We start from the raw sequence: 14481 nt of genomic DNA on the forward strand, positions 1-14481 counted from the left end.
CCTAACTAGCGTTGTTGTGGACTCGCCTAATCTTCGGCATCTGATTCTCTACTTTAGTTTATCCTCTCGGCTGCAGTTCGTGCATCGCCACTATGCACCTCATCCCTGATGTCTGTGTAATGTTGGTGAGTGTCAGTGAGGACCTACCTTGGGGGTGGAGCTGAGGCGTCTCACCAATTATTCAACGTCAGTTACTCATTTATATCATCACGTCATTCAATTTATCGTTGTAACAGAGTTCAACAGTGCTGTAAATCGACGGAATCACTAAGAACAGGTGAGTCAATTTTGGTTAGTTCCCACTTTTGTAGTGGATAGAAGAGCAATTAATTCCCCTGCTCAGTGGTAGTAACTGTAACGAATAATTGAACAACAGCTGTATGAAATTATACCTTTCAACATTAAATGGATAAAACTTTGTCGTAGGGATCTGAGAGATTCGAAATTTAGTTCTCAGTTGTCAAAAAATCATGTCTAACCGTCAACAATGAAGTGAAAAACTATGCGCATGTGGTGCGTGTGTGTGGGAAAGGTCGTGTAATCCCTCCAATGTAATGTTTGTTGATTTTATGTGACAGAGTTGAAGAGTTGAGTACATTTGTGATAATATTTAGGGGAGGGTAAAGTAATATGGACATCTTATTTGTTTAATTGGCGTAGTGAATGGTAATTAAAACTGTTGAATGTCTTTCTCGGACCGTGGAATGTTTATTGAATGAGAATTGTCAAAATAAACGTCAGAACTTTGTCTCAAAGGAACTGTTTTTGAATTGTTTAACACTGTAATAAATTTATGAGCTACAACTAGAGATCCATACAAATATCTTTGGCAAGTCACGACATATTGATAGAGTCTCCTCACTCATTACCCCACCCTGTTTTAAGGTTATCGGCCAATCGGCCAAGATGACGGCGGACAAGGTCACTCTGGGCGATGCCTTATCCAATGTAGATGTTCTCGACGAGTTCACCCTCCCGGATGAGCAGCCCTGCATCGAAGCCCAGCCATGCTCGGTAGTCTACCAAGCCAACTTCGACACCAACTTCGAAGACAGAAATGGCTTTGTCACTGGAATAGCCAAGTACATAGAAGAAGCGACTGTCCACGCCAGCCTCAATGAACTTCTGGAGGAAGGTCTCGAGCACGCGGTGATGCTTTACACTTGGAGATGCTGCTCTCGTGCAATTCCACAGCCCAAGTCCAACGAGCAACCGAATCGTGTTGAAATTTACGAAAAAACTGTTGAAGTTCTTGCCCCCGAGGTCAACAAACTCCTGAATTTCATGTACTTCCAGCGAAAGGCGATTGAACGTTTCTCAGCTGAGGTGAAGCGTCTCTGTCACCAGGAGAAACGTAAGGACTTCGTGTCGGAGGCCTATCTCCTCACCCTGGGTAAATTCATCAACATGTTCGCAGTTCTCGACGAACTGAAAAATATGAAGTCCAGCGTGAAGAACGATTACTCGACCTATCGTCGAGCAGCTCAATTCCTCAAAGTTATGTCAGACTCCCAAACACTCCAAGAATCCCAGAACCTCTCGATGTTCCTTGCGACCCAGAATAAAATTCGTGATACAGTGAAGGAAAATCTGGAGAAAATCCCTGGCTACGAGGAACTGCTGGCAGACGTGGTGAACATCTGTGTTCACATGTTCGAGACGAAAATGTATTTGCCACCGAATGAGAAACACATGTTGGTAAAAGTCATGGGTTTTGGATTATTCTTGATGGACAGTGAGCTCTGTAACATCAATAAACTGGACCAAAAAAAGAAGATCAAGATCGACAAAATTGATAGGATTTTTAAGAACCTCGAGGTTGTACCGTTATTCGGAGACATGCAAATAGCTCCATTCAACTACATCAAACGTTCGAAGCACTTTGACTCGTCCAGATGGCCTTTATCAGCCTCCTCCAACAGCATGAGTCCCCAGGCAGACCTGATGGTGCATCTCCCCCAAATTCGTGAAGACCACGTCAAATACATCTCTGAGCTGGCTAAATACTCCAACGAAGTGACAACAACTTACAAAGAGTGCGGAAGTGACTCGGAGAATCGAGATACAGCAGAACTAGCCCTGCGAGGTCTTCAACTATTGTCACAATGGACAAGTGTAGTTACAGAGTTGTACAGTTGGAAGCTTCTGCATCCCACTGACCATCACATGAACAAGGAGTGCCCTCAAGAGGCCGAAGAGTACGAGCGTGCAACAAGATACAACTACACGGATGAAGAAAAATTTGCGCTGATCGAAGTGATAGCTATGATCAAGGGTTTGCAGGTACTGATGGCTCGAATGGAGACGGTCTTTATCGATGCAATTCGACGGAATATTTACGCTGAACTGCAGGACTTTGTTCAGCTGATGCTACGAGAGCCTCTGCGGAAAGCAATCAAGAACAAAAAAGATCTCATCAGAAGTATCATCGTTTCAGTGAGAGAGACCTGTGCCGATTGGCACTTCGGTGTTGAACCATTGAGTGATCCTGCACTGAAGGGTAAAAAAGATCCCGATAATGGATTTGGAATCAAAGTCCCGAGGAGAAATGTAGGACCATCGTCAACCCAACTTTACATGGTTCGTACAATGCTAGAGTCTCTGATTGCTGATAAAAGTGGTGGCAAGAGAACACTGAGAAAAGATATCGATGGAACATATCTAATGCAGATTGACACATTCCATAAGACCAGTTTCTACTGGAGTTATCTCCTCAACTTCAGTGAATCCCTTCAAAATTGTTGTGATTTATCGCAGCTCTGGTACAGAGAATTTTATCTCGAGATGACGATGGGAAGGAAAATTCATAAATGTCAGGTACGTCATCAGCACAATGAGGAGTGCAGCGATCTGATAACAATGGAAAAGAGAATTCAATTTCCCATTGAGATGTCGATGCCCTGGATTCTGACTGATCACATTTTGAGAAGCAAAGAGCCCTCCATGATGGAGTACGTTCTTTATCCCCTGGATTTATACAATGACAGTGCATTATATGCCCTGACAATTTTCAGAAAGCAATTTCTGTACGATGAAGTTGAAGCAGAAGTTAATTTATGCTTCGATCAATTTGTGTATAAACTGAGTGAGCAGATATTCGCTCATTACAAGCAACTGGCATCGAGTATTCTCCTTGACAAGAGATTCCGAGTTGAGTGTGTAGCACTGGGAGCTTATTTGCTTCCTTATCCAAGAGCTAATCGTTACGAAACTCTCCTGAAACAGCGACACGTGCAGCTACTTGGAAGAAGCATAGATTTGAACAAATTGATCACCCAAAGGATCAATGCGGACATGCAAAAATCCCTGGATCTAGCCATATCGAAATTCGAATCCGGTGATATTACAGGTGTCGTTGAGCTCGATGGACTCCTTCAGGTGAACAGGTTAACTCACAAATTGCTGAGCAAACATTTAGCCCTTGACGAGTACGACGCAATGTTTCGAGAAGCCAATCACAATGTTCTCGCTCCCTATGGACGAATAACTCTTCACGTATTTTGGGAGCTTAACTACGACTTTCTACCTAATTACTGTTACAACGCTGCGACTAACAGATTCGTCAAGTGTCGAGGAATTCAATTTGTCCAGCCTGTGCACAGGGACAAGCCTCCACAAATGTCCCATCATTATTTGTGGGGAAGCAAGCAGCTCAATCTTGCTTACAGCACTCAGTTTGGCCAGTACACCGGCTTTGTTGGTCCTCACCACTTCCGGATGATGTGCAAACTGCTCGGTTATCAAGGAATTGCAGTTGTCATGGAGGAATTACTGAAGATTGTCAAGAGCTTGATACAGGGTAGTTTGCTTCAGTTCACGAAGACACTTATGGAAGCTATGCCCAAGGTCTGCAAGCTTCCTAGGTACGATTATGGCTCCCCAGGAGTTCTCGGCTATTACTCAGCTCAGCTAAATGATATCGTTCAGTATCCTGATGCCAAGACTGAGTTGTTCCATAATTTTCGAGAATTTGGTAATACCATTCTGTTCTGTTTACTGATGGAACAGGCGTTGTCACAGGAAGAGGTCTGTGATCTTCTCCATGCTGCGCCTTTTCAGAATATTTTGCCGAGACCTCACTGCAAAGACGGGGAAAAGCCGGAGACAAAGCAAAAGAGGCTGGAGGCAAAGTATGCAGCTCTGCAGATTGTGCCAAATGTTGATAAACTGGGGACAGCCAAGCAAGCAATGATTGCTAGGGAGGGAGACCTGTTGACGCGAGAGAGGCTGTGCTGTGGGCTCAGCATATTTGAGGTGGTGTTGAGCAGACTTAAGAGCTTTTTAGATGATCCCATTTGGGTTGGACCACCTCCTGCCAATGGAGTGATGAACATCGATGAGTGCACGGAATTTCATAGGCTCTGGAGTGCTCTGCAATTTGTGTATTGCATTCCAGTTGGAGACACAGAGTTCACAGTCGAGGAGCTCTTTGGGGAGGGACTACATTGGGCTGGATGTGCCATGATTGTGCTGTTGGGACAGCAGAGACGATTTGAGGCTCTTGATTTCTGTTATCATATTTTGAGGGTACAACGGGTCGATGGAAAGGATGAGAACGTGAAAGGAATTGTAAGTTGAAGGGTCCTGAGCCAAATCCCATCCAGAATAGTATTTGAAATTCCATAAAGACCAATAGCACTAATATAATATATTGAAAAAAACTCATATCATCTCTTAATAGTCCTTCTTTGTCCAGATAATAAATATCGAACAATCATTTTTATGCAATACCATCCGCAAATATTAATATTCATCGTTGATGTGAATAAAATTGTGAGACTAATGGAATTAATAACTTTGTTCTAGCATCTGAAGAGAATGGTGGACAGAATCCGAAGATTTCAAGTATTAAACTCCCAGATATTCGCTGTATTAAACAAATACTTGAAGAGTGGTGACAGCGACTCAACGAGTGTTGAACACGTCCGCTGCTTTCCACCCCCGATACATCCATCCCTCGCCCACACCCAGCAGCATTATCATGCCCCCGAGTACCTTCGCCAAATGAATCACCAATAGATTTGTTCTAGTTTAATTTTCTAATTATTTATAACTGAATGCACTGATACGATAACTAACACTCAACTACTATTGTGAAGTTGTTCCGCAGAATTAACGATTTTGAGGAGTAGGTGGAGGTGATAGAATCATCCTCCAAAATCATTGGAAAATGAGGCTCAAACATTTTAGAATTTTTCATCGAACAGGGGAGAAGACAACAAGAGTAGGAGAGATATATATTCAAGTTTTTTTTTTGAATAATAATATATGCAATATATCAGTATGATACATTATGTCATTTTGTATGAACAATTATAATAATTGTAATGAAAAAAGTCGTAATACAAAGAATCTTTGATTTTTACATTTTTGTGTTCTTAAGTTCCCATGTTCATAAGAAAAATAATCTAGGAAATTTGTCTGGACAATGTTGAATCGGATAATCGGAACACACTCTCAATTTATCTCGATTCAACATAATACAACCGATATGATTTAAATGTTTCAGAAATTTTAGAAAGAAAAAAAAAATTTCATCATCAACTGCTTAATTTGTGTCGGTGGAAAAAAAATTCAATAAGCATTTTCTTGTCTGAAAATTCGTTTATATTCTTGGTCATATCACTTTTGCATTTTATATACCTCTCATACAATAAACAATGGGTTTTTAATCCCATTATGAAGTTTTTAATACATGAACAACCGAGGAATCGCAAAGATTGACTTTCTTACATCTCAAAATATAAAGAATTCTCTTTAATCTCCATTAACTAATAAACGGATGCGTCAAGTAATAACTGAATAAGTTACTTAATGAGTTGCTGTTCATCCCCAGATTTCGAAGTAGGAGATGAAAAAGTATCGTTTGTCAAGCCTACCCTGGGGATTCGTGTGAGCAAAGTTTTCTCGTCCGTGACCGATAGATTTATCCCACATAATTTACTAACCATACTCTTCTTGGCCCTTCCAGCGTCTCTCCTCTTCTTTCTCACTTTCCTTTCAGTCTTAGTCTTAACTTTGCACATGTGAACCGTTTGTATGTGTCTTCTAACATTACCCTTGGTTGCAAATCCAAGCTTACAAACGTCACAGTAGATGTTAAGATTCAAGTGACTTGTACGTATGTGAGAATCGAGATTACTCTGATAACTGTATGCTCTGTAGCACATCTCATAGGGACAGGGAATTAAAGTGCTCGAGTGCACACGTGAGTGAAGTTTCACATGGGATCTGGATAGAAAAGTTTTTTCACATTTGGGGCATTTGTATTCTGAAATGGATAAATATTAATTAATAATCAGTCATTGAATGAATTGTATCAGTAGAGAAATGGTGAAAGGATTCAAGTCGACATCTTATCTGCATCTGGATTATGGAGTTATCTCTGTAATGGTATCTGTAATTGCAGAAGTTACCAGCAAGGAGCGTACGAAACCTTCAATTAATCAGTTCTCTAGGTGAATTACTCAATTCTGATTTCTTTTTACTTGTTTTCTCTTGCGAGAAAACAAGTGTTAATTATCTCGCTAATGAGTGCCTTTAAAATGAAATATCAAAGGACCGTTTTAGAAGCTGTAGTGATTGTCTATAAAATGGTCCCCTGATGGTTTTCTTCAGTATCACTCCTTATCGAGATAAATTCATAATTGCCAATGATTCCCATTAGACGTAAACCGTGTAACCATTTCACTACTCAATAAATTATGAGTTTACCATTTACATGATCATTCTGCCTGTGCCTTCTCAACTCAATGAATTTGGTAAATATTCGTTTGCAGTCAGTTCGATCACAAGGATACGATTTCATATGAGTTCGATAGTGTTTAGACAGCAGAAGAGATGTCTTAAACTTCCTAGGACACTTATCGCAGGTGATCAAATCGTCGGTGTGAATGAGAGCCATGTGTTCAGCGAAATTTGTTTTCTTTCGAAATGTTTGGTTACATTCTTCACAGTAGAGTCTGTTACTCATGTGCACTCTCTTGTGGTGTCTGTTTAAATTTTGACGATTACTCAGAGTTAATGAGCAGATCTCACAGCTGGAAATGAGTCATAAAGCCGGATTGATTACTATTATTTTGAGATTTTTCAATTGTCAGTTACATGATTACTTACATAAGTGTTGTAGAGACTGACGTGTGGCTCAACACATGTCTCTTCAAATGTGAGTTTGTCGCGTAGGCCTTGTCGCAATTTTCAACTGAGCATTTGAAAGGTCTCTGAAATCAAAAAACGAGGAAATGGAGCACTAACTCTAGAATTTAGCATAAATTTAACTAGAAAAGAGTGGAGTTAAAGTTAAAATATATTAAATTTCTAATCAAATAAGAATTGAAGATTAATTTAGTAGTTTATTGATATTCAAAAAACTGCTACTGATTGAACAATAAGGAGCATTTAAAGAAGGATTTTAACGGATTGAATTACCTCTCCCTTGTGCTGTCTGATGTGCCCCTCAAGCCTGTCACGTTTTTTGAAAGTAGCATCACATCCTTCATAAGTACATTTATGAATACGTCTTGGTTGTCTCGGAAGACTAACCCTCTCAGGGCTGAGGCTTTCTGTACAACTGAAATAAATCCGATGAATCGCGATTCCATTCACATCGAAATGGATTCCAAAGTGAAAATGTTTAGATAATTTACCTGAATGGACGAGAGAAATTTTCATGAGCTGCTTGATGTTTCCTTAAACTAAATGATGTTGTATAAGCCTTGTCACACTGAGGAAAATTGCACTTCCAGGGTTTCTATAAAATCCAGTGAATGAAATAAATGTCACAATAACATTTAGTTTATAGAAGCCAATGGGATAGTGTAGATCTGTTTTCCCTTCATTGTGTTTCATTTTTTTTGTGATACTGCAGTTAAAAAATAATTAATTCAGAAGGAATTAGCTAGTAAGCTAATTCATTAGAAACAATCAGTTGTGAATTGCAATTACTGCCGATACACAACACAATTGCTCGTTGGTTTCTAAGAGAATCAACAAATATTTATTGTCCTGTTACAAATAGTGAAAATCGTTTGATTATTCTTCTGAATTTGCTAGAAATATTCAATCAAAACCTAAATTTTCATTTTTTTATACTTGAAGACTGCAGTTGCAAATCGATAGGGCATCAAACAGATCACCGAACACCCAATATCAAAAACTAATGAATCCAGACTTAGATCACCTCTCCAACATGGCCTCGAAGATGTCTCTCCAGGTGTGAAAGTTTACTATAGCTTAAACTACATCCCTCATAACTACATTTATGCAGTTTAGCTTTCTGTTTCTTCGAAACTTGCAATTCAGATTTTGGTTCAGATAACCTCTCGTCCTCAGCCGTTAAAACCTCCTCCTCCACCTCTTCCTTCTGGAACTGTCCCATCTTTCCTCAATCCTTCCTCACCTCGGTCACATAAAATATCAATTAAACCACCGTTAATGCACGTGAGTAATCTCCAACAATCAAAATACGAAGATAAACATGATTTTGGAAAATGAACATTAGTCATTACACACGAGCACTACAAGTACAGTTGGTGTTCGTTGGTTTGACCGTAGGTTCTCTCCCACTCTGCCAAATTCCTATCCATATTCACATCTCCCACCTTGAAAATTATGGAAAAAATCGTCAGTACTCGTGTATTTCATTTCCACACCACAACAAAGACTACAAATATTCCAACGCAAGTTGCACAGTATAATCACACAAAGAGGAAAACTAGAGTAGAGAGGCTCCGATCTCGGAGTTCGGTGACCCCAAGGGAATATGAGTGCAAACCTCGCTCGGAGGGGCGCTACGGTCGATTCATATTTAATCTTCGCCCAAAAAGCGTTGATTTTATCTCTTAATATTAATTATGGCGTGAAGAAATTACTGAAAAACATAAACGAAACATTAACCCCAGAGACCACCGCTGGTCATTACCAGAATCGATCATAGCACCTCCTGAGCGGGGTCTTCCCAAAGAGGATAGACCAAAGTAGAGGCTCAGTTCTGGGGGTTTGACTGACGCCAGTTTCTCCACGTTACCGACACGATTTCACCCCCGAGGAGACGGGGCGCCACGAGTCCTACTGGGGTATCTGCATATCGGCCAAGCGGGGGGGGCTCCGTTCGTACTTGTTCAACTGTACAAATGATCAACTGTACACAAAATTTACAGACGGTGAGAGTACCACTGTGAAGGGATTCAACTGTCGAGAGAAAAAGCTAGGCTGTACATGTGGACCCAGCGCCACATGTACAGCCTAGCTTTTTAGAATTTTAGAATTTTCAAACGGTGCTCTCACCATTTGAAAATTCTGTGTACAGTTGATCATTTGTACAGTTGAACAAGTACGAACGGAGCCCCCCCGCTTGGCCGATATGCAGATACCCCAGTAGGACTCGTGGCGCCCCGTCTCCTCGGGGGTGAAATCGTGTCGGTAACGTGGAGAAACTGGCGTCAGTCAAACCCCCAGAACTGAGCCTCTACTTTGGTCTATCCTCTTTGGGTCTTCCACTGGGATGGGTGGCTCGCGAAATTTCAGCTTCTGCTCTAGTTTATTATCTTTGTGTTCAATGTCGAAATGAGGGGGTGTCAGGAAGGAGAAGAGAGACGACAAGAGAATGTCTCGGGATTGACAAGAGTGGGGGTGAATTTTAGGGACACTTTTTCATGCGATTCACCCCCACTGCAATTCTCTGTCTCCCACCACTGCCTGTGATACCCTCTCCTTGGTACGAGTCTCGGTGGAGAGACATAGATGACTTTGTGAGGTTAAATTTCCCGTAGTCTTGTGTGATATTCAAGAGCACAAGTGTCAATGAATTCAAGGTCAGTACTACCATTACTCGTGAATTGATTATTAGATGGGAGAAAATAAATTACCAAATCATTTTTGAAAATCATTTCAGGAGTTAGAGGTTACAACACGGGAGATACATCTGTTGATGATATTGAGAAATTTTTCAAAATTTTTGGGGAGAAGTTGGAGTTGTGAACAAGTGAGTGGTCGAATGGGGTGTGATGTGACGTAGACTTGTATTTTTAAAAATATTATTTATGGAATAAATATGATTCTTTCTTAGGATATGGCAGGGATGAATCTGAAGACACTCGGAAGGGAGAAAATCGAGGAAATAGTCAATTCGTTCGAGACTATTTTGACAGACTGTGATGGTAATTTTTAAATGAATCCTTTTTTGCTTTGGTCATACGACTATCCCTCTATGAGTGGTTATACGGAATTAGGAGGTGATTGGAGAGATAGAGGGTAGAGGGTGGGTGGGGTAAGATGGGCATTTATTTATTTAAACTGTTCTACTGACGATAATTCCATGGAAGTGCATATTCGAGCTGTAGAATAACTATTTAAAGAACTAAATGTGTTTGTGGAAGTCATTTAATTGTTATCAGAGGGAATAACAATTAAATGACTAGTTGATGGTTTTTAAACAGCAATTTTGTCAACTGTGTAGCAACACGTTAAATTATCAAAATTAGCCATTGAAACCATCAACCAATTGCTAATGATGAACCATCCAATGTGGGAATTAATTTTCATTTCACATTAAATTGACTGGTGATTAATGAAAATATTTTTTATTATTTCTCAGGAGTTCTGTGGTTTCAGAACAATCCAATTGCCAATGCAGCGAAGACAATGAATGCATTTCACAATACTGGGAAGAAAATATTCTACGTAACAAATAATAGTACTAAAACCCGAGAGGAGTTCGCTGAAAAGGCTGAAAATTTAGGTTTTATTGCAAGCCCCGATAGCATTGTTTGTACATCATACTTAGCTGCTAAGTATCTACAGGATATTAATTTTAATAAGAAGGTGTACACAATAGGCTCATCAGGTATGTAAATGCAGATCGATTTATAATTCTTTAAAGAAAAGCCTATTTGGAAACTTAACTGAGATTGTCGAATCGTAATGTATCTCCCAAAAATATTTATATCACTCGTTATGATCTAAATATTGTGATCGGTGCAGCAACGAAAGGGTTAAATCTCTCGTGAAATTTGGTATAAAAAACTGGAAACTTATGTGCAGTGCTTCCTGGAAATATCCCTCTGCACCCATAGGCTTTAGTGATATCCTAAGGTGTTAAATTAAATGTCCTGGCATTTTTTTTAATCAATTAAATTGATATTTAGGCGTCGCGAAGGAGTTGGATAAAGTTGGAATCTCTTATTGTGGCGTGGGACCTGATCCAATCAACGAGAAACTCAGCTACGAGGAGCTTTTTCCCACTCCAGACCCAGATGTTGGAGCTGTTCTCGTTGGATTTGACCTGCAGTTCAACTATATGAAAATGCTGAAGGCAGCGAGCTACCTCAATAACAAGGATACTCTGTTCATCGGGACAAATACTGATGAAAGATTCCCAGCATCGGAGACACTAGTCGTACCAGGTATGAAATTATTAACATTTAGTGGATTAAGTTGCACGGATTAGACCAAAGGTCACCCATTGGCCAATGTAACCAATACTTCTAACACGAGTCTAACACGTTTAGTTCATTCAAAGATATTTTTGAGACAAATATATCTGAGATTATCTCAATAATATCTTTGTATGGATAAAATGCAAAAACAATTAAATTCCAGTTCAAAGTATTAAACCGAGATATTAAATATCTAAATATTTTAGGTACTGGGAGCATAGTGCGAACTATCGAGACGTGTTCGGAACGTGAAGCAATAATTATGGGAAAACCAGCTCCCTATGCTGCTGTGATGTTGCAGAACAAATATAAAATAGACCCAAAACGTACACTAATGATCGGTGATCGTGCTAGTACCGATATTCTATTTGGTAAAAGATCGGGATTTAAAACTCTCCTCGTTCTATCTGGTGCCTCAACCACCAGTGACATCGATAATTGGAAAAAATCCAAAGACCCAAAGGACAAAGAATTAATTCCCGATTACTACACTGACACAATCGGTGATCTACTACCCTACATAAAAAATTTAAATAATTAATGATTTTCCATTCTAGAATGTCACAATTGGACAACACAAATTTCTAGTAATATCTTTATTTTTATATTCTTCGAAACAAAATAGTTTTCAAAAATATAATATTTATTCAATCCAATAATAATTGTAACTATCTAAATATAGATTTAAAAATATCGTTGGCATTATTTCTTCAATAATCTACTTCTACAAATTTGCAGCAAAGGCAGAAAACAAAAAATTATGGGTGGATTTATAGTAACCCATTCGATACCATTCAATTACAAACAAATCTATAATTTCAGCAACTTTGTTAACAAAAAATTGCAAATCAAAAACTCTTTTACCCCTAAATTATTTTCATTCATTTGAAAAAAATATAACAAGTTCAATTGCACTGTTTCGAAGGCCCAGAGTATTTCGGTTCGGATAAATTTTGATTTCAACAAAAATAACGATATAAATATCAATTATTTAATCAAAAAAGCTATCATCAAATAACAAACTAGAGCATAAACTGGAAAATTGATGTTTAGCTCATCCACCCAGAATTTAATAATCTGCCCTGACAATTTGACTACAAAATCCATTATTATTACTATTATTATTATTATTATTGCTGTTATTATTATCTCAATTGTCATGATAAATGCTTTCCCGTCAACAACCACGAGGTTCAAAATCTGATGTAAGATATTTAAAAACGAATAATTGATGATAACATCAAAAAAAATTGTCAATGAATAATGCGCATAATAAACTATAACAACTAGAAATAAAATTATTCATTGTACATTCCATCAATGAGAAAGTCCATTCTCCTGTAGTGCCTTTTTTCCCAGCACTCTCTACCATTTCTGTACAAAAATATCACAAATAGAACGAACAATGGTAATACGAGTATTGTTATTATAACAGGCACCACGTAATCAATTTTCGATGACATTCCAAGTGGTGGAATTTTAGTGGGAACTCCTAGACTCGGTTTGACATCTACGACATCGTTAGCTCCGGCCATTGTCACCGTGGGTTTAGGCTTGAAATTTTTGTCTGTTATCTTTTCCGTTGCTTTTACAATTTTAGTCTCATTTTTTTCAATTGACTTCATTAAATCAATGTCGTATGGAGTTCTCTCTGTTGTTGAACTCGTTGATGTTTTATTCTGAATATCTTCTGATGTCTCGAGCTTAATCGTCTTGGATTCTGGAATACTGACGGGTGTAATGGGTTGTTCGGTGGGATAAACTGGATCCACGCCTTTTCTCGGGGAAATCGAGCTCTTAACGCTCTTCCGGGGGTGGACAGACGGCTCTGCATCGCGTTCAACTGGTAATTTTCCATTTAGGCTTGTGATTAACTCGTCTGATGAGACCCTCACACCCTCAGCCACCGTCTTCAGTGCTTCACTGGGTTCGTCATGAACGAGACTCTTCTGTAAATTAAAAAGAAAATGTCTTACTTAAATGTCACATCGTCAAAAACCGTCTGGTAATTGTTTGCAATTTTGAACTAAAGGCCTGTCAAGTTATAAATATTCTATTGAGACTTTTTCAACTTTCGCTTTTATTTTTTGCGATGTAATTTTCATTTTTGTAGACGCTTGAACGACTGGAGTTAAGTGAACACTTGACTGAATTGTTCAGTTATATTTATTATTCATTAAAGTCTAAGAGAAATGGGGTGATTTTTTCATGACCAGGACGATCTTTCCTCTTTGTTCTGAACGTAAACTGAATCAGTAAATTTGTCAGTGAGTTATGACATTAGAAAATACGTGCGTTTGACCCTACCCTCCTCCATATACCAGATATATCGTCATTCTGGAGATTATATCGGTAATTACTGCTATTGAAGGAAGTTCTTCAAATATCCTATCAAAAAGTATCGTGAACTTTGACACGGACATTGCAGTTAGAGCTTCACGACATTTCATCCTAATTTTTAATTTCCCACACCGTTCCATGAATATCCCCCCCCCCCCCCCCTCATGTCCCACAACTACCAAACAAGATTTTCCTTAAACTCTCATTAAAATATAAGTATTCATACCCGTTTTTCGGTGTCCGGTGGACCAGCACCAAGATTCCCAGCACCTCCATCCCCAGTCCCATCACTTGTTGCACAGCTCACGACCAAGTAAACTCCCAGAAACAACAATGTCCTCGTCCCAACCATGCCGGACTATCTTTATCATCAATAAAATCCCCCCAGAATAATCAAGATTCTCACTAAAAAACCTACAAACACCGAGTGAAAGTGAAAACAAAAAGAGAACAACACCTTCCTCGCTGTCCCCACCACGATATCACCAGCAAAATAGATCAACCAGAATCACCAAATAAAATGAAATGACATAAAGTGACAGTCTCCAGGAAAATCATGCTCGTAATCACATAGTTTCAAGCACGATTACCTCTGATTGACTGAAACCAATGTACAACTACTGATGCCGACTGAAGTTTATCCAATTGCTAAATTCACTTTGCACTACTGCTTGAGATATGATAATCTAACCTCTTCTCTCACTCG

At 39.1% G+C, this 14481-nt stretch overlaps 4 protein-coding genes across 8 annotated transcripts; 2 read left to right on the plus strand and 2 right to left on the minus strand.

The window, feature by feature from the left end:
- Positions 1 to 76: 76 nt before the first annotated feature.
- On the plus strand, positions 77 to 5365 carry LOC135160911 (cytoplasmic FMR1-interacting protein). Of its 3 annotated transcripts, none has more exons than XM_064118041.1 (3): positions 77 to 277; positions 886 to 4569; positions 4807 to 5365. In XM_064118041.1, the coding sequence occupies exons 2-3, from the start codon at positions 907 to 909 to the stop codon at positions 5017 to 5019; spliced, it is 3876 nt and encodes a 1291-aa protein (XP_063974111.1). In that variant the 5' UTR covers positions 77 to 277; positions 886 to 906; the 3' UTR covers positions 5020 to 5365. The 3 variants fall into 3 exon arrangements, with proteins under 3 accessions (XP_063974111.1, XP_063974113.1, XP_063974112.1); XM_064118043.1 differs by lacking the exon at positions 77 to 277 and adding an exon at positions 427 to 620; XM_064118042.1 differs by lacking the exon at positions 77 to 277 and adding an exon at positions 427 to 587.
- Positions 5366 to 5604: 239 nt separating this feature from the next.
- LOC135160916 (zinc finger protein 28-like) lies at positions 5605 to 8759 on the minus strand. 3 transcript variants are annotated; one of them, XM_064118052.1, is made up of 7 exons: positions 8512 to 8759; positions 8180 to 8398; positions 7647 to 7750; positions 7429 to 7570; positions 7117 to 7220; positions 6715 to 7040; positions 5605 to 6271 (listed from the first exon to the last, which is right to left on the minus strand). In XM_064118052.1, the coding sequence occupies exons 2-7, from the start codon at positions 8375 to 8377 to the stop codon at positions 5808 to 5810; spliced, it is 1338 nt and encodes a 445-aa protein (XP_063974122.1). In that variant the 5' UTR covers positions 8378 to 8398; positions 8512 to 8759; the 3' UTR covers positions 5605 to 5807. The 3 variants fall into 3 exon arrangements, with proteins under 3 accessions (XP_063974122.1, XP_063974121.1, XP_063974123.1); XM_064118051.1 differs by having other exon boundaries at positions 8180 to 8757; XM_064118053.1 differs by having other exon boundaries at positions 6081 to 6271; positions 6722 to 7040; positions 8180 to 8759.
- A 790-nt stretch (positions 8760 to 9549) lies between these two features.
- Positions 9550 to 12129, plus strand: LOC135160921 (glycerol-3-phosphate phosphatase-like). The gene is made up of 6 exons (XM_064118062.1): positions 9550 to 9812; positions 9893 to 9982; positions 10067 to 10157; positions 10595 to 10843; positions 11145 to 11402; positions 11642 to 12129. The coding sequence occupies exons 2-6, from the start codon at positions 9929 to 9931 to the stop codon at positions 11974 to 11976; spliced, it is 987 nt and encodes a 328-aa protein (XP_063974132.1). The 5' UTR covers positions 9550 to 9812; positions 9893 to 9928; the 3' UTR covers positions 11977 to 12129.
- Positions 12058 to 14464, minus strand: LOC135160923 (uncharacterized). Its single transcript, XM_064118064.1, has 2 exons — positions 14002 to 14464; positions 12058 to 13384 (listed from the first exon to the last, which is right to left on the minus strand). The coding sequence occupies exons 1-2, from the start codon at positions 14125 to 14127 to the stop codon at positions 12734 to 12736; spliced, it is 777 nt and encodes a 258-aa protein (XP_063974134.1). The 5' UTR covers positions 14128 to 14464; the 3' UTR covers positions 12058 to 12733.
- Between the last annotated feature and the right edge of the window lie 17 nt (positions 14465 to 14481).

This window comes from Diachasmimorpha longicaudata, chromosome 3 (assembly GCF_034640455.1).
Source record: "Diachasmimorpha longicaudata isolate KC_UGA_2023 chromosome 3, iyDiaLong2, whole genome shotgun sequence".
NCBI classification, from domain to species: Eukaryota; Metazoa; Arthropoda; class Insecta; order Hymenoptera; family Braconidae; genus Diachasmimorpha; species Diachasmimorpha longicaudata.